The 19,732-nt window shown below is 41.6% G+C and overlaps 1 protein-coding gene across 7 annotated transcripts in view; it reads left to right on the top strand.

The window, feature by feature from the left end:
- Positions 1-19,732, top strand: part of CAPN6 (calpain 6) — a 70,379-nt gene that overhangs the window by 22,938 nt on the left and 27,709 nt on the right. For all 7 annotated transcript variants that reach the window (XM_048070618.2, XM_067004978.1, XM_013185174.3 and 4 more), the window contains 5 exons: positions 13,377-13,508; positions 13,972-14,180; positions 14,551-14,743; positions 17,689-17,882; positions 19,602-19,679. In XM_048070618.2, the coding sequence (XP_047926575.1) occupies positions 13,377-13,508; positions 13,972-14,180; positions 14,551-14,743; positions 17,689-17,882; positions 19,602-19,679 (806 nt within the window). The remainder of the gene's footprint in view (positions 1-13,376; positions 13,509-13,971; positions 14,181-14,550; positions 14,744-17,688; positions 17,883-19,601; positions 19,680-19,732) is intronic.

Raw genomic sequence — 19,732 nt, 5'->3', positions numbered from 1 at the left:
TCTCGTTGCCTGGAGCCAGCATCTTCTACCCTGATACAATGAGTAAATAATTAAGGTTTTTTTTGCTTTTTATTTATTTTTTCTTCCCCTATAACTGCCAAACCTTTAGTCTTGTGATGGTAAGCAAAGAATTCGATCTCATTTAGCAATGATCCGGCTGTGGGCTGACTTTTGGTCTTTCAGTTTAGAGTTTTATTGTTGTTTCAGCTTTACTACAGGTACAAGCACTTGTGGGGCTGATGAAGAACCTGAATGCAGGTTTGCTCTCCCTATAGCTCTGTAGATAATTGAATCTTCTGCAGAGACTTTGTGCAGAGCTGATCTTGCTGTAGTTTTTGTGCATGATCACTGTTGTCACTTTTCTTCTTCCTTCAGATAAAGGTCATTTAAGACTTAGACATGCAATTTTCTTCCCTAACTGGAGCTGTGAATCCAGTACCTCTTCCTCTGGCCTCTCCTTGCTCCTTTCTCATTCCCTGACTCTGCTCTCCACAAAGGAAAGTTACCATTAGAGATAATTGTCTAAAAACTGTTTTCACACTCAGACACATGATCTAACAGGTAAAACCACCAATATCTGAACTGTAAGAAGAATATTTCAAATTTAATCCAAACATGTCAAATTTAATCCAGCCATGGCATTTCTCATCCTTGTTTTTAAGGGGCTTTCTCTGTTCCTAGAGGCATTGTGAATCCCTCATGAACAAAAATGAAGCAGTATCCATTGATGGATAGAGGTGGATTGAGGGGACTTGTACGTCTGCTGGCATAAAGCAATATCACTCCAATGGCTTAGCTAAAGCGATGCTGATTTACAGCTGAGAATCTGGTCTGCTTCTCTGCATCTGAACAGAGTAAAAACTATGGACCCTAAGGGGGATGCTGTGCTTGGAAGAGATAGATAGGGACACCATACTAAGTTACTTCTGCAGACGTTCCAAAAACTGCAAAAATTTTAAAATAAGAATCCCCTCTAGTGAAAATAATGGCTTTACCACAAGTACTCAAATTGTAAGGCAAGGAATAAACAATATTGGCGAAATTCACCATTATTAAAACCAGGCCTTTTTTTTTGCCTTGCCTTTTGAGAGCTGATATGTTTCTGTAGGTTTTCTACTTAAGTTACTTTGACTTTTGGACCATGATTGAATAAAATAACTGATGTGATTGATAGTGTGAGGGTAGAGTTAAAAGGTGACTCATAATTTTCTCTTGGAAGTGGTCTATGGGCTGAGCACTAGCAGAGAGATTACTGGAGACACAAATGTGCCAGAATGATTTCAGCGTCCCTGATGGGGTTCAGAGTTTCAGCTGGCTGAGATGGTTTTCCTGGCACGTCATAAGGAAATTAAACCTGGCAAGAGATGAGCAATGCTGGGACATTCTCCAGCATTTAGAGGTGGAGCTCTGCAATCTGAAGTCTGGATGGGTTTGATGTCTAGTCTAGTTCATGTCTGAGTTATCACCACCTCTCAAAGCTCTCTTCTTGGGTGACAAGCAGGCTGTTTCTCACAATGGAAGACCTTGGGAGGTTTCTGTCTTCTCAGATGATTAGAGCGGCTTGAAGTTCTGACACTTCCTAAATGTTCATGGAGGATCTACTTTTTTAATGGAATTTTTACGGTGCCTTGAACACATTTGAATAGCAATTGGAAGTCTGGATACCTTCTAGTTCACCCAGAATGTAACTTAAATCCGTAACTGCAAATCAAATAGCTTGTGCTGTCTAGAAAACCATTCCTTGGAGTGACTACTATGAGTATTCCTAGGGCTAGTTGCAGTCATTGCTTTAAGATAAGCGGGAGCTGACTTCGTATTGGAATTGCCACCATTTCTCTTGCAGTGTTTTACCTAAACTGGTAAATCAGGGGGGTAATTTCTCAGTGATGGCCGACTCTGTCCGTGTTGGCCGTCACTGACCTTTGTTCAATTCCTGCTAACCTGCTCGGTTACTAAATAGTTCCACAGAGCCTGCTTTTTCTTATTTACGTGTGTGATCCTCTTCTTGAAGATAGGAAATCCCATGCAATCCTAAATGAACAAAAGTCCATTGTGATATGCACCCTGATCTTTATACTGACCTTATTTAAACTGATGAAGATGCAGGTCTGTTAGCAGTGAATTTTGTGACTAAAAAAAATTCCAGAATTCCAGGTCTCCTGTTTGCCATGTTGGCTTTCTCTGTTTTCTGACAGCTGAATAACATTCTTTGTATTAGTTTGACATTAAATAGGTGTAATATTAGTGTTCAGAAAGGAATTTGTCTGAAAGTAGTAAATTCAAATCAGTGTATCTGTATCACATTGGGAAAACAAAAAATAAGCTTGATAAATGCCATCAAAGTGCTACATGAAGAAACACTGTGATAAATAAGAAAAAAAAAATTCTCATTACATCTTTCCAAGCAAGAGGTCTCTTAAGCATCTAGACGATTTAAACAGAGATTAACCTGATTGCACTTCAAGTGGGATACAATCCCAACCAAGTAAGCATTCCAAAAGACCCTGGCAAGCTGACTTCTCCCAGTGAGCCAGAGGCCTGCAGTGATATGTGTCGGACTGAAGCTGCTCTAGCCTTTGTTTTGTATTGAAACAGAAGGAAATCTAGGGCTATGAAATACCTTGGCAGCGATAACGAGGTTGGAGTCATTTGCGTTTGACATCAAAGTAAGTAGAGCCCTCCCACAGTGAATGAGGAAGGAAGAAGGTGTGTCTCCAGCTGTTACACTGAGCAGCCAAGTGGTTGTTGTCTTATTTAAGGGATGCTCTGTGACCTGCAAGACAGACAAGTGTTGATGAACAGTGAGCAGTCAGCAATAGTATACCTCAGGGTCTTTGTTCCTTTTTTTTTCCCACAGAGAAAGTACAATTAGAGTTCTCTTGTCACCAAGTGGGTATCTGTCTGTTCCCCTCTTTCACCGGCAATGCTTTACGGTTGACCAGTTGCAACCCAGTTTGGTAAATGGGTATATGTCTTGGTGAAACTAACCATGCCAAGAAGCGGAATGGGAGCAGGATACCCTGGAGAAAGTCTTATCCTTTATTAGCTGTCAGAGTGCCCACAGGAGAGGAAGATACCAGAAAGCAAGCTTTATAAACAGGTCTGTGAGATATGGAAGTGGTTTTCTTATTGAGTCCTTCTGAAACACATTGAGTTGATAACACAAGGTGGGGAAGAAAAAGGAAATGTGAGAACATAATGAAGGAGGCTGAATGAGAAAGGAAGGTACCTGGCTGAAGAGTGACTTTAAGTGAATTCATGGACATAATGGCAATGCAGGCCAGCATTTGGCCTCATCAGCTGCGGAAGTGGCAAATTAGTCTCACACTTACTCGTAAGAAGTTTACCCGTTAGCACTGAATATCGTTCTTCAAATTTCCAAAACATTCTGAAGTTTTGACAGAATTAGAAAGAAAGGGACTTATCCAAAATTTATTAATTTCAGCCGTCTATCAGCAGCCTATCTTAGGCAAAATAGGAGCTAACCTACACAGAGGGAAAAGCGTGTGCTTGATTGGCTGGTAGGTAAGTCACCTCTGACCTTGCTTGTGTGTTTTACTTTAGAAATCACTGTTAATGAGTTTTTTCAGTTTCATCACTCAAGACTGAGAGACTTATGTGCTGCTGTTTATTTTCAAGATGCATAAATAAAATCCTTTCCGGTAATTTCTGGAAACTAAGAGAGATTGTATACGTTATTCAATTTGTCTGAGTCATAAAAGTTGGTAGTATCCAGAAGTAAAATGAATGCTGCTGTGTCATTTTTGATGCAGCAATTTTGTAGCTCAGAATTTCCTTTTACGGAAGGACTGAGATTCTTTACAGTGTGAAGGTGGTTGGTTGTACAGATTGTCAGACAAACAGGCATCGCACATCTGGGGTTCCCTCTCTCCACTGGTCTGTTTGTTTTGTTCCTTAGCAACTTTTTCTGTGTTACTCCCCTTGGCTGCAAATCAGTAGCACTGGAGACCCTTCTTAACCACTCTGATGGGTGCTGGTGTTTATCCTTGCCTAGGAAAACTTTGCTACTGTGGTATTTGCTTGCACCTGGACAGCACCAGATGCTGGTGTCACTCTCCTGGCTGCAGCTCGCGCCTCGTCTGGGCAATGGATGAAAGGAGCAAGCTATACCAGAAGGGTCAAGCAATAGCCTGGTGGGAAGGCTTTTTTTCTTGTAGACAAGTGATCTGATAAAGTTCTGGTGGCCTGGCAGCACTAACAGTGGCTCTCTGCAAGGAATCAGGCATATCTCTGTATTACTAAAAGACGAATACTCTGTTTTACATGATCTTGGACTGATCTTTGCCATAAAGGATGTCCAGGCTATAATTTAAGAGTCTGATCCATGTCCTGAGAGACACCATTGGCTCTGACTTACATAGGCCCAGAAAAGTGGAGTTTTGCTAACTAGTACAAAATTGCTATTTTTTTAAATGTTAATTTCAAAATCTAAAATTTAATATATTAAAGATAATCTTTTGTTTTAGAAGGCTTTTGTCTTCTGATCAGGATTTCATATACAAGTTTAAAGTTCTTCTTTTTATGTCACAAAGCAAGCATAGCCCAGAATGTGTATCTAGGAGGTTACAAAGGCTACTCCATGCACTGTTATCCCAGACATTACAATTTTTTCCTTAAAACAAAATGGAGGAGAACACCTCAAGGTGTTGTCTGGAAAAGATGAGGGGTTAGGAACATCGAGACTGGGAGAAGAGGATAAAGGATTTTTATCTTCAAGAAAGTGTCTGAGATAAGCGTCACAATTAGTAGATACTGGCATCTAGGCTGGAACCAAACCCTGCTGGAAAAAGGATGGGGAAGAAGAGGACCTTGTTACTAAAGAGATTTATGCTTTTTAATGTGGCTTAGACTTAAGCTTTTTAGCCTTTAGGGCTTGTGTATTGCCATTGGATGAGGAAGAAATATCTGCCTTGAAGTAGAACAAACCACCTCTGTCTTCATCTGAATATTCACTTCAGACAGTGTTTCTTAGAGGGCCTGACTTTGTTTTTGCTACATAATGCCTATTCACCAAGTAATGACATAAAAATGGGTGATTTTGCATAAACCTACCTAATACTGTTTTATCAACAGAATATTCCCTGTCTTATAAAAGGCAGTGATCAAGAGTTCAGTCTGCATCTGTTACCAGCCCCTTGAGACACAGCGTGAGCTCAGGCTGGACAAGCCCAGAGAGGTCCTGGCCACTGAGCCAAAATGGTGCTTATTATCAGGCAAAAAACAAAAATTGTGTACAAATTTTTCCAACCTCCTTTTCTCATTGTTTTTAGTTCCCTCTTAGGAAATTAGTTCACGAACTTGATTGAAAAACATGTTTTGAGGAAGCACTAAGAACCCATAGCTAAACTGTGGGTGGCCTGTTAGTCTGCTAAACCACGACTGGACTTATAGCCCAGGTCTGACCTCAGCCACGTTACTTTTGCCTGGAAGGGATGTCGGGCAGTTATTCTAAACTGACTGTCTCCAAACATGCCCTTCCCTCTCTCACTTGCATTTAATGCAGAGGTACTTCCTGGCTTTGGTAGGTTGCCCTTTGCAGAAATAGAGTTAGGCTGGCTTATACCACCTGATTGTCAAAACTACTGTACATTAAGTTTTTCTTGAAAATGCCCTCTTCTGCTTTCTGTTTCAGTGGAAAAAGAAGGCCAATTGGTCTGAGATCCCTGGACTGCTGGAGGCCAATTTGGTAGCAGTTACAACGTGCTGAACAGCACTCCCAAACAGACTGCTAATGGCACACAGGCAGACTGACTGCACAGCTAATGTGCGGTGAGGCTGACTTGTCTGAGGCCCTTCCCCATATGCTGTGTATCCCCGTGCTGTCATACACAGTAGTCACTGATACTGATTTAAACTCATTTATGATCGATCTTATTAAATACTAAGGAATAGGCTCGTAATGCCCTTATTCATGCAGGAGGGGCAGCTCATCCTAGAAAGCTCCTTTGATGACTGTGTTCATAACAGTAAGTGTTGAACATCCTCCAGCCTCAAGTAATATCTACTACCTTACGGTAACACCTGTTTTTCATGTAGCATCACTATCTCAAATCATGGTAGAGAAAGCATTTTACAAGAAAACATTGGCTCAGTGCCCATAAAATGGTGTCTTTTCCGATGCAAAACAATGACGTTTTCCAAGAAATCAAAATATATGAAGTTTTAGTCAATTAATGCAATGCTTTAATTACGTTATTTTCCCCAAATTATGTCAAACTTGTGGTAGCTTCAGAATGGCAGAGGCTAAAGGCCCATAGAAAATGGAGCTGTGGATGATCCTCAGTTAATACTTAAAAAGATCCTCAGTTAATACTTAAAAAAAATAATCAAATAACGTATAAAATCACCATATTCTGGCTTTTGAGCTGTACTACTTCTGTTGCATTTCCTATAACTAGCTGGGCCTGCTTTTTCACGTGTATTAATTACTGTGCCTATTTGAAGAGATCCTCATCAAAGACACGAAGGACAACGTTTTCTGTAGCAAGTGTTTAAAAGGTATGGTCTGTTCTGAACTATTTACCTTGTTTTATATGGTCAATAGAGGGAGAAGTCTCTCTCCAGTCTTGTCACACTATGAGGGGTGGTAAGGTAAGGACTGTAAGCTGTATTTGAAATAACTTGTGTTTCGGCTAGAGTGGAACCTGGCTGAGAGGACATGACTGTTTCCTGAGGTGAATCCGGTCCTAAGAATGGCATCTCTGCTGTTTGTGAGGAAAATACAGGTTGTATTGAATTTAGAGAAGGAAATAGGTTTTAAGGGAAAACAGCACGGAAGAAGGCCATTGTCTTATAAGTTCAGTGAGGAAAATGTGCTATCCTCAAGGCAGCCTTTCTCTAAAAGCAAAGATTTGTGAACGTGCTGCAGCTCTGTAGCACGTTGACATCAAGCATCACAAACTAAGGCAGAACAGTAGGACAGACCGTAACACACTTCTGAGAGAATGCTGGAAGACCAGACAGTCCTCGAGTTATTTCTGCGATGAAGTGGCAGAGCGCTCTCAGGCCTTCGGTAAACACGTTGTTTGTTACTGAGGTTCAGGAGAAGGTCAGCCCATGGCAATCCATTTGCACCCTTTCCAGCAACTGTCAGCATTCTGGATGAGAGCGGCTCTAGCGCTCCAAGGGTCAGGTGAAATCTGGTGGCAGCCAAAATACACACCGCGTTGCCCAACATTTGTGGTTTTTTTCTTCACAAGGATTGATTCAGATCCTCCCCAAATACACGTGTCCTGTAGACATGGCAAGGCTGAAACCCATGGCCTTTATTGAGCATTAGTCAGAACTAGCCCCAGACGGAAAATGGAAAAAAAGAATGCTATAAAAATGTTTGTAATGCATTTGGTTTTGTAACAGGATTTATTGGAGAGGGAGGATTGGGAAGAAGCATTTCCCAATCCCCAAATAACTGCGTTCTCTTTTACACAAGGCTGGAGCAAACTGGTGTACTCTTCCCCTTGCCTATGTACGGGAGGGTTTCTGTTTTAAGCAGTGCTTGGCATTATCCTGTTCTTAGGGACTGGTGTTGCTGGAGAATGGTCACAAAGTTTACAGAGTAATTACGTAGCCTGAGTTCAGAAGGTACAGACAGAAACCTGAGGGCTAAATCCACCTTTTGTAGATTTCCATGGGTTAACAGGACAGATGATAACGGCTGCCTTGTGATCTCAGTTAAGGGATGTTTCAATCAGGGTCGTAACTGACCCCAGTTCCCTTTTGATGGAAGTTTCTCTGAGAGCTGTCCTCTGCGAGGTTGGAGCTGTACCACAGCTCATGGCTGTGACTTAGGAGTTCTCCTTTTCCGTTCCCAAGGCAGAGTTTTCTCAGACATAATGAGGTTGCAAAAGGCTTTCTGCATACGTTGAAGTATGTGGCACAGTTGGATTTGGTTATTTTTCTTTTTTGGGCTAGCTGCAATTGCCTTGGCAAATAGCCTGATCTAGAGAGGGCTTCTATAAACATGCCAGCACAGCCGGGAGTTATTAGACAATCTCTTCTACCTCTTAAGCTAAACAACCTCAGAATAAGTGCAGTCTTTGCTACCCTCCTTTAGGTGGGGTTGGTTCATAGTTAGCTGTAGCCAGAGTTGAATTTTTTGCCTCCATATTCAGAAAGAATTACTGTTTGCACTGCTTTTCCCTTGCTTCCCTACGCCAACTTCACTCTCTACAGGAATTGGCTTAGCATGATCCGAGGACAGGAGAAAAGAAGAAAATGGAAAGGATTCTCATCTCTGACATAATTCAAACTGCTTTGAAAAAATGAAGGGAATAGTGTACCAGGCTCAGGTAGATCAGTCTGATAGAATCAAGGAAAGTTCCTGTCTCCATAGATCTTATGTTCAAGCAAAATTGGATTATTTTAATTTTTATTATTTTTATGATGTTAGGACTGAGTTTTTTTAAAGGGCACTGAAGAAAGTAAGCTCTAAATGCGACTGAATCCCTTGAAAATCTTAGCTGCAAACATCACTATTACTTTTTTCTACTTTCCTTTCACCGAATCTCTGTTTTCCTGAGGCAGCTGACAGACCCCAATCCACTAAAAATAATCTTTCCCTTTTCTCAGATGTCAAAGATTTCTCATAATGTTTTACAGTGCAGGTTCAGTTAACATCTGTGAAAACACAGCAAGTTAATTAACTCTTTGAATGTCCTTCTCCCTGTTTATAACCAATAAGGCATTTTTGTTAGTTCATGGACCTATGCTAAGGGTGACTTTTTCCTTTAGCTAAATTCCTCTAAGATTCAAAGTAGCCACAGCAACTTGAATTTAATGCATGTAGTTAATCAGTTTTCTCCTGTACTTTCCTGCTGTGCTTCTGGTCTCAAATAAAATCCATCCCTTAATTATTATAATTATTTTTTTTTGAGGGAGTCACAACAGACAGCAACATAAAAAACATTTCCTGGCTCCAGTGAAGTGATGTCTGTTGTCTCCCATGGTTGACATTGTTTTCTGAAATTTCCTAAGGAAGATATATTGCAGGGGAAAAAAAAAAAGAAACTTTGCCATCTTTCATATACGACAGTCCAAACATGTTTATATTTCATTAAAATTCCAGACCTCAATTTATCATTCCCAAGCTGATGACTAAGCCTGTAAGTCTAATGGTATACGTTGTATTATTAAAGGGTTTTGTGTGAGATACACTTAATATTGTACCAGCTTGATTTCCTTATAGTGTAGGGTGGGACAGATCTTGTGGCTAAGAAAGAAGGAGTAGATCTGATGTAGTTTGACTTTTGTAGGCCTTTGGCAATCTCTCTCCAAAGTATGAGATATCAGAGTAATTCAAACTTCTGTGATGTGGTTGTATAGCTGATGAAATAAATCACTTGGAGCACTCTCAAACGGGCATTCCATCAGTGGAGTCCAACACAGATTTCACTTAGGCTGGTACTACTCAGTATTTTCATTACTGTTTGGATGAGGGAACAGAAAGCCAGATACTGTGATGCTATAGGACACAAGTTGGGATGGGGTCACAAGCCTGTCAATGGGGTTTAGAACTTACCTGGATGTCTTGGTAAAGCAGTGTGGAAAAAATAGGATGGAGTTTCTCATCCCTTCATGAACACAAATATAGTGCTTTGGTGGTAAGCAACTTAATGGCTAAGATAGGGAGAAAGAATTACTGGGCAGCAAGTTCCTAGAATAGGATCAGAGGATGGATCACGGTCTGAGTAACGAGTCAAATATGTGAAACTGCAGTGAAAATGACAGAAAAATGGCACCTCGTCTTCAGTAAGCAAGAGCCTTGAGCTCTGCTCAGCTCTGCGAGGCCTTGTTTGGAGTATTATTTCTGGGCTTGGCTGCCACGTTTCACCAGTGATGCAGACTGTGTAATGCTAGATGTCAGATATTTTGAGCTCACATGTTGCAACAAGGATTGGAAGTGACACGAGTGGACTTATGGTGTGCAGATGAAAGTCTGATGTGAAAATAAGAGCATCAGGGTTTTCAGCAGGACCTCAAGCCCCTGTGGCCTCTTACCTCCCTTTTTAGCCTCTGTACCTCCTAACTGTAGTTCTCCAGATGGTGTTTATTTCAGTATGCACATGCATAAGAGGAGAACTGGGGAGAGCTCTGTGTCTTGGGTGGTGGAATGCTCCCTGTGTGCATAAATAATGCAGCAGCTGCATTTATTAGTGTGGTTGTGTCGTAAGTAGCATGGCTATTAAATGTTAATAATGTACAGTAGGATCCAGTAAGCTCCTCTAAACCTCTCCTTGGAAGTGTGAAGATGTTTGTCTGTTTTACAGCACAGATAACGTGGGCTGACCCTGAGTAAAGGGATTGGGGTGAAGCTGCTATGTGTGTAAGGGAAGTACTTCCAGTGCAGCTCAGAACCCAAGTGCTTAGGTTGCAAGGTAGAGCAGGCAGCAGTCTCCTGAAAATGCCTGGGACACGTGGTCATCTCCTTTCTGTCTCTTTTCCTTATAACTCCTCTCTTGTTAGCTGGGTTGTTCCTCAACTATCCTAAGTTATCACCACTGGGACCATTACTGGAAAAGTGATATTTTTTTTTGACACGCTTGGAATGAACAAAAGTGCTTAAAGATCCTCACAAGGACATTACTATAATATATTAGCATATTTCCAACTGCGTTGGGGGAATTGTGGCTTAGATGGCTAATTACATCTCAAAAGTACTCCTCAGAATGTGTGATGTTGTCTTGATGTTGTCTAGGTGGTGAAAGCATAGAGCTGACAGTGGCTGTAACCTGCACCTGGGTATTCCTGGGCATCTCACCTGGGCTGCACAGTGATATTGTCACAGAAGCTGTTCTAATGTCTGTAATTAATGCCGAGAGAAACAGAAGTAAATGTCATTTCTTTCGCTGTTCATCTCAGAAGTCAGAGTCTCCCAGGCAGTTTCATAACAGTGGATTTATCAAGCAGGATCCTGAAGCATGCAGGGACCGCGGTGGAACTGGTGAGGTGCTGTCTCTGCACTCTGCTGTTCCGTGTTTACTCTGGACCCCAGTGGTCAGCAAACGCTAATCTCATCCATATGTCTGGCATTCAGCAAATGCTGCTCTCTGTTTTTTATCTGAGGATTGTGTGAGATATGAGACACACTTCAATTAAAAAAAAAAAAGTGTTTAATGTGGTTGTTTTTGGCAAAGAACACCAAATAAGATAAGATATTTGTAATGCGTGGTAGGGCTTGCTTTCTTTCAAAGCCAATGAAAGTTTTGGCTTCCTATAGTGACAGAAAAGTTTGAACAATTTTAATCCTGGAGGATCAATTTATCCCTTGTTCATTATGCAAGTAAAATAACATTTTGAAAGGAAAAACAAACTAGAAATTATTACTACCAGACATACGTGGAAATGGGGTATGCAACTTGAGTCTACCAAAGCGGGGTTTGGAATTTTTGCTCCCAAGTATCCAAAATGGGATCCAAGTAAAGGCTGAGTGGTACTGATGTCAACTGATAGCAACCTCTGCAACAGGCAGCTGCATTGGTTTGTGTTAGCTGAAGTGCTGGTCTGAAGTTCCTGTTACTGTTCCGTGTCAGAGCACCCAGACAGGTGAATGAATCCATCTTTTCTGTAGAAGAATATATTGTACGTGGTCAGGTTTCCTCTTGCTGACCATTTTGTTACTCAAAATTTTTGTTAAGGTTAGTTAATAAGCTTTGAAGTTTTCTCTAACTGATGCCACATGTAAGAACTACTGACAGAACAATGTCACGTAATGATCAGTCATTTGTTGGCCAACAGGCATTTAAAATTCCTACCAGTTGCTATTTCATGAGAAAAGTCTCATGCCAAATATTGTATTCTTAAAGAAAGCAGCAGCAGATCCCTGCGTTACATATGCACACATGCATTATGTGCTGACATACAGTGAGCCACCCTAGGCTGCCATCTGCTAAACCAGCCCAGGAAAACAGGCTTTCAGCTCAGAACTGAGGTTCTTTTTTCCTCTGAAAATAAGTTCAGCTGGCACTGGTTTCTAACAGTACCATCAAAGGGAAGACTGAGAGGTTTTGAGGTGCCTGTGGTGTTTAGCCAGGCTTGGGCTGAAATTTTGTATTTTGGGATCATCATCTAGAATTATCAAAAGACTGTGAGAATCCACGAGGTGAGTAGCACAGCTCCTCATTCTGCTGCTAACGAACTGGAAAGTCTGCGGTAAATTTGGAGACTCCTGCCATGTTGACGTGAGGTAGAGTTAGTTATTCTGCATTTCCAATGCCTGGATATGAGGTCATTTCCTTCCAACAGTGGTGAAACCTAGGGTTATTCTTATACTGTGAAACAGCAGAATTTCTTACCAATGTCTGCTCTCCCGTCCTCTTAACCAGTCAGCAAAGCAATGATTCAGATGAAGCATCATGAGCAATCCCAGTGTTGAAAGCAGTGAGCTGCATCTCAACGATGGGATTTTCAGATTGCCTCTTTCCCAAAGTATCGCTTGGCCCTCTCTGAGACTACGAGGCCGCGTATGTGGCAGTTCAGAAAAACCTTTCTACCAAGGGTAACAAACACAGTATTGCTGTAAAATGTATCCCTGCGGCTTCCCTGTGTGTGATGATAGTTAGAGGTGCTCCTTTTAGTGCCTTGACCTGCAGCCTATCATTGTACCCCTTGGGAAAGACACAGCAAGGGGGCAAGCTGGGGAGGAGCAGGGAGATGCCACAGCTATGCTTTGGTGAGAATCTGCTTGTAAATAGGATGGAGACAGGAAAGCAATGGGAGAGGAGGAGCCAGATCAAAGAGAGGAACAAGCCCCACAGACTGGGAGGCATGTTTCAGACATGCGCATGTTTTCTGCCTTCTTCAGTGCTGAGTGGCCGTGGTCATTGCAGCAACTCACACTGTTTGTGGAGGAGGGTTTCCAGTCTGGCAGCCAAGGGAGTGGCAATGGCAGAAGAGCTTAGAGTTCTGGCCTCAGTAGCATCATTTCCTACTAATTTTCTACTTTTCTTGATTTTTTTTTTCCCCCCGTCAAAGTCTTTCCCTGTAATGTTTCCTTCTTTTCCTTTCACTTACTTTCAGCTCCACATCAACTGCCCTAATGTCAAATAAGTCTTCCAAATACTGAAGTCCTCAAAGATCACTTGCAGCTGAGAGCAGAACCAGGAACTCTGGCAAAAAATGGCTGAATTCTGATGATCAGAAAAGGCAACACAGTCTACATATAAGAATTTTAATAATTCTGTGTATCCTGACTTGTAAATATATTCAGTGCCAGAGCACTTTTGAATTTCCTGGTATAGAATCTCTGTGTTTTGACTGGGAGAACAGCAAATGTGAATGTGATGTGGAACGTGTGGGGAGGGATAGCTGGTAGAGGCATGCTGTGATCTTTTGCAGTAACCTCTGATTTGCTTTGCTAGGATCTCTGTGAAGACCCCCACCTGTTTGTGAATGGAATCAGCTCCCATGACTTGCACCAAGGCAGCTTGGGGAACTGCTGGTTTGTGGCTGCATGCTCCTGCTTGGCTCTGAGGAAGCCCCTCTGGCAACAGGTAGGTGATCAATGTGCTTGGTGCATGAAATAAGGCCAGTAAACCCTGGATGTTTCCCTCACTATCAGCCAATAATTTTCCATCTAGGGATAATGCACCTCTGACGATTGGTGAATTTTGGTGGATTCCAATCTTCCCTTTCTTTAGAAGTTCATTTTTCCTGTTACGAGACCTCCTCACCACACAGTTTCATTGGGCACCAAGGAACACATACAGCAAAGCCAGAGGGTGCAATGGTCATTCTCTGCAGATCGATTCAAATATTGCTTTCCTAAAAGTGTATTTGAAACAGGGCTATGTTGAACTTTGCACCAAATCCACCATTTTTTTCACTGCTTCATCTACTTAAGGTCCACTGCTTTTGAAGCTGAATACCACACAGTGCATGCTCAAGGACACTGCCCTCTGAATAAAACTTAACATAGTGCATTTAATGACCTTTCCCTTTTGCATATTTTCTCAGGTGATTCCAGACTTTGAAGAACAAGAATGGGACTCTAAAAAGCCAGAGAAATACGCTGGGATTTTCCGTTTCCGTTTCTGGTGCCTTGGCAAATGGACAGAGGTGGTTGTTGATGATCTGCTGCCAACAATAGATGGGAAGTTGATCTACTGCCATTCCAATGTGAAAAATGAATTCTGGAGCGCATTATTGGAGAAAGCTTATGCAAAGTATGATTTAATTTATTATTTATTGCCCTTTTAGACCTCAGTGCAGTCCCTTCTATCCGTCTGCTTGTTTCATCTCTCAACCCTATCATACTTCCCAAGGGTTTTAGGTTTGCTTCTAGTAGAGAACCTTAAAAAATGAAAACTCTTTTTTTTTTTTTTATCTGCATGGAAGAGTGCAACACACTGTACTTAGCAGCCCAAAGCCTTAAGGATCTTTCCACTCCTTTCCTAGCAGGTGCTTATCTGCAATCTGCAGTTTTGCTTTTTTTTTTTTTTTTTTTTTTCCACAAATACATTACCTACATTCAAACCAAATTAGAGTACTTCTAACAGCCACTTGGTGAATAAGAATGTTCTGTGTTACCTCTAGGCTGGCTGGATCTTATGAAGCCCTGGATGGAGGCAGTGCTGCAGATGCAATTGTGGATTTCACTGGAGCAGTGGCAGAATCTATTGACTTGGTACAGGGCAAATACAGTGAGATTATATCCGAGCAGATGAAGCTGTTTGAAGACTTGCTGAAAGTGCATAAAAGAGGCGGGTTGATCAGCTGTTTCATCACGGTACATATGGAGAGCTGGATATTAAAAGTTTATTTCAATGAACTTTCTTATCTGGAAAAAAACAGTATTAGTAGCATAAGTATATTGAATGTTTATCTGTATGCTTTGGAAAAGCTTTGTGTGGAGAAAACTAGCAAGTTGACAGTGTTCTTAGCCAAGTGCAACTCCAGAGCCACCAAATACAATCATAAAACCACAAAGCCACTTGTGCTTTCGGCCACACTACTGTGGATCTGGAATGCCATTCTTTCTGAATGGTCACAGTTGTGTATTGACCCGAGGTTAATCCACCTAGAATGCCCTAATTTACAGGCCAGATGGCAGCATTCAGTTTCTTTATTTCCTAAGGAAATTCATTTACAGAAAACATTTCTCCTGGCACTAAGCTGCTGGGACTTGCTGACTCTGCTTGTGACGATGCAGTCAGTGGAACACCAGAGCAGGGCTGAAAGGCTGAGCTAGCTTGGCCACTTAAGCACTCTGTTTCACGGATGGGGGATTTAAAGCAAAGATCTTGTTGCTGTCATGCTTAACTATTTCCTACCTTGCAATCTGTAGCGTTATTGCTAAATCCATATTAAATTGATGGACCCCCGGTGTAGGTTCATTCAGAAAATCTCGTGAGTATTACATTCATTGTGCAGTTATCTACAACAACAGGAAATCAGCCGTGTTTGGAGGTGCCTGAGAACATCATCTGTCTAGCTAGGCCTGGCCATGCACTGCCTTGTGCCAGTACCATGGTACCAAAGAGGAACACCTGGTACTTTGTGGGAGATTAACTTGAAACAGAGAACTCTGCTGGGATAGAAGAGGAGTCCTGAACTGTTCCTCCCAGCAGAACAGGCAACAGCTCAGAAACAAATTCTTCTAGGTCTTTGGTGTTTGTACCTTTGTCAAGAGGTCTGAATTTGTATTTAAAAATAATTCATTCCATCTGGTTTGCTTGGACCAGGCCATACTTACTGGTGTGATGGTTATTAATAGTGTTTATGGGATGACAGGTTGCTCACAAATGCTGAGGCAACTCAGTTTCCTAACACAGATCTGGTGAGGGATAGACAAAATAGTTGTAATTTAAAAAGCAATTAATTAGGCAGTTGTAATGCCTTCAGTTCTTCCTGGCATTGTATTTCTGCCTGTCAAATTAAACATAGTTATTTCTAAACTTGATTACATAGGGACTGTTCCTATTGGTTTGGCTTGACTCATGTGCATTTATCACTTTTTGATAGAAGCATTATACTCTCCATCTAGCAAGCTTCATTGTGTGTATTTAATACTCAGGTGGCTTCATTGCTGACTTACAAACATGTCATCATTTTCCTTGGATTTCAGAATAGCCCTGAGCTTCACCATTTGGAAATTTGAACAGACGGCGGATATTTAAATTTCTCATTAAAATAAATATATAAATGGTTTCAGAATGAGGTGGGAAAGGCAACCCAGCAGTATAGGAAAAGCCTGGGGATAATAAAGGCAGCAGGAGAGGTTACAGACTCCTGTGCTCTTTTAGTTGTGAAAAATGTAAGTGAAAGTGTTACATTGGAGAAAGCCCAAACCTGTTGGAAATGTCAGCCAGTCTTGATGTAACACATGAGCTGATTCTTTTGGAGTCGTTGTCAGTGAAAGGCAGAGAGGTCTGGGCGAGAGTCTCACTTGCAAGGACATGTCTTTTCTGATTTGATAGAAATTTCTCTTTTGACTTTTTTTTTTTTTCTGATTTCTTATCTTTGGGAACGAAACAGTTTTGTATCAGTGCAATGCCTCCCTGAGGAGAAGGACCCTGTCTGTTTAGACCAGAGAAATTTTGAAATGGATAAAAATATTGGGGATAGTACTACGTGCTGTTCATAATTCTAATAAGTCCTTCTCTCTCCACCAGAGCAAAGGCTTGCTTGGTCATTGAACTCTTAATTAGATTATTACAAGTTATACATGGGGATCTGCACTGAGTTGAATCTGCTGTTCTTGCTGTCCAAGAGATATATGTCTTAAGGCATGTGGGTTATGGCCCCATACAGGCAAGAGAGATTCTGCAAAGCTGCCCGTGCTGGCTTCAGGTAGGATGTGATGAATCCAGAGGCATGGCCATTTGGATTGTTTCTGCCTTGGAAGCAGCATTATAGCACTGGCACAGCTTTAATTTTTCCACTGTCCTGCCTGGTATGTGTTGCTCAGAAACACTGCTGCACTAGCTTTGTAAAGGGCCCGTCATTCAGGGCAGCTCCAGCATCTGTATCTGATGCTGCTTTTCTGGTTTTAGAGGTACTTAGAAGATTTTGATCTGGATGTGTTAAATAAAATTCCTAGGAAAGCCTGCAGATCTGCCTGTTGCCGTATGAGAGAGGCCTGAAAGATCAGGAGTGATGTGAAGGAAACATCTGATAAATGGCTAGAAAGCTTTCTTGCTTGTGCCTCGTGTTTTTATCCCTGCAGATAGTGCAGTGATTTCCTGGGTATCAAATCTACCCCAACACAGAAACGGGCACTGGACTCACTGGTAAGTCCTTAGGCCCTACATAGCGTCCAGCTGAGGACACAGGCAGTGCTACATCTGAGCATAGTCATCAGTATCCAGAGGGCCATTCTGTAAAGATGACAACACTTCAGAAGGGCTGATAAAGGTTGTCTATCAGCCAGTCTTTAGCTCTCTGAGGCCAGGAGGAGACGATGTCCATAGCAGGCAGCGTTCTAGGCTCTGGCCTTGTCTCCTGGGACTTGCCTGGCAGTACCACAGCTAGGACAAGACTAGCAAGCCACTAGTTTGAGCCCCAGAGCTGTTGGTTCCCTGCATAATCAAAGCACTTGGCAAGAGAATGCATAGTTGTGTGAAAAAAAAGAAATCTTCCCTATCCTGCCCCTTGAGTGTGTAGATGGCAGATGCCCTCAGTGACATGAGTTCTCTTTTTTTTTTTTTATTATTGTCATTTTCGGTGCTACAGGCTTCCTCTGGCAGTGCCAATGAGGTGGAGACAGCAATGGGTCTCATCATTGGTCATGCCTACTCAGTGACTGCAATTCGAAAGCTGCACCTTGGAGAAAGGCTCACATTCTCTTTTAAGGCAGAAAAGCTCTTCATGATCAGGCTGAGGAATCCCTGGGGAAACAGAGAGTGGAATGGTGCCTGGAGTGACAAGTAAGTGCTGCAAATCCAGTGTCAACGGAACAAAATTGTGTTTAGGGCCACCAGAAGTTAAATGCATGATTAAACGCTGAGACGCAACATCAGCCTGCAGTACTCAGAGATGTCTGAAATGTTGTGCTGCCTCTTCCCAAGCATAGCATTCTGTGAGCAGATGAATGCATCTGGGAGCAGCCAAAGAGATTATGACTTTCTGGACCTTAGTATACATCATTCTTCTGGCCCACTGTATGATGAGTAGAAAAATAGCCTACAATTAAGGTGATGAGTCAAGAATATGAGGTTTGTTCCCAGCTTCACCAGTGGGTTTGTCTGTGACTCAGTTTCTCATCTGTTTTTGGTAGCTACTGGGGAGGGTATGAGTCTTTCATTCTTAGCTAATTGAAGTGACTGGTGAAAAATGCTGTAAAATTGCCATATTTATAACTTCTTGAATTATTTTATGTTGATTTTTAATGTGGGCCATGAGCTTAGCAGGCAGCCCTACAGAGTTGGAAATGATTGCTGAAGGGGTTGTATTCCATTGCTGACAATTAACTCATGAAAAACATTTAATTAGGATGTTAGAGTTCAACGGTGTGCTTACCAGCCGCTTTTAGTATTTAATAATGCAATGCTCTTAACAGCATATTAAGTTCCTATCTTCCATACTGCAGCTAGCAAAAATCTATTACTTTCAAAAAGGATTTTGATTCAGATGAAATACTGAGCTGATAAAATGCAAAGAAGAGTTGGTGTGTCTTGTTTAACTTAAGCCCAAGCTCTTGTCTTGCACAGATGCCACTCATTCCAGTGGAAGCACTGAAGACTCTGATGCTGGACCATGATTTTTGGCCTAACAAAATAAAATTGAGAATTTCTAAATTGTTATAGAAAATGTCTGTTATGGCAGGCAACTTCACTTGCCTCCTGCCAAACACCTTCACCTTTATCTTCCAAGTACTTGTAGAAAGGGAATGAGGTCTTGTGGCTCCATTTTTCGTTCCTGTAACACGTAAGACAAAGAGCTCGTGTTGTATTCTATCATGTTGTCTGATCTAAGCATCAGAACACTTACATTTAGGATCCTCTGCTCCCTGCAGTTTGGGGACAGAGGCATGTCCCTCTGGGGAGCAATGCAGAGCATGTAAATACATGCTAATACAGGCAATGAAGTGTCTGTGTGCTGTGCTGTTACTCTGGAAACTGGACACTAGGCATGTACTGCCCCAATTTCTTCTCAAAGGTTCTCTGGGGAAATCTAGGAAGCCCTCATGCCTCTTTTTCTTAAAGAGATTGAAAGACAAAGATGATAATCTGGTTTAAGTGAAGCATTCAGTAAGCTCCTGAGGAGGGAATCCAGGTTTCTTTGAAAGGCCTTTAGGAAGTGGAATCAATCTCATATGACCTTCCAAACCAGCTGTTTAATGGTCCTAAGGGAGAGTGTGACAAAAGAAATCAATAAAGTTCTGCTCTAGTTTTGCCAATTGCCATTCACCTCCTTTTTTAAAGTAGCTTTCAAATCAATTAATGTTTTTAAACTCCTTATGTAAGCCACACACCTTTTTTTTTCCTGAATATCATCGTATCATCTAGCCTTTTAATATTCCAACGTTACCTTTATAAAAAGAGGCCATGAGAGAATTCTACTTGTGATTATTCTTTCAGATGAGAGTATTTACTTTCATTCACTACATCTTTGTTGTTGTTGTTTGTTTCGGTTTTGCCTTCTAGCTCTGAAGAATGGAAGAAAGTCAGCAATGCAGAACGTAAGAGCTTGGGACTCACTGTTGAGAATGATGGGGAGTTCTGGTGAGTGGGAGTCATGTGGAGAATTTGCAGATAATGGCTACAATGAGAAATTG

The sequence above is a fragment of the Anser cygnoides genome, chromosome 13 (assembly GCF_040182565.1).
Source record: "Anser cygnoides isolate HZ-2024a breed goose chromosome 13, Taihu_goose_T2T_genome, whole genome shotgun sequence".
NCBI classification, from domain to species: Eukaryota; Metazoa; Chordata; class Aves; order Anseriformes; family Anatidae; genus Anser; species Anser cygnoides.
The sequence above is the reverse complement of the archived record's forward strand: the minus strand, read 5'-3'. Positions and strand labels throughout refer to the sequence as shown.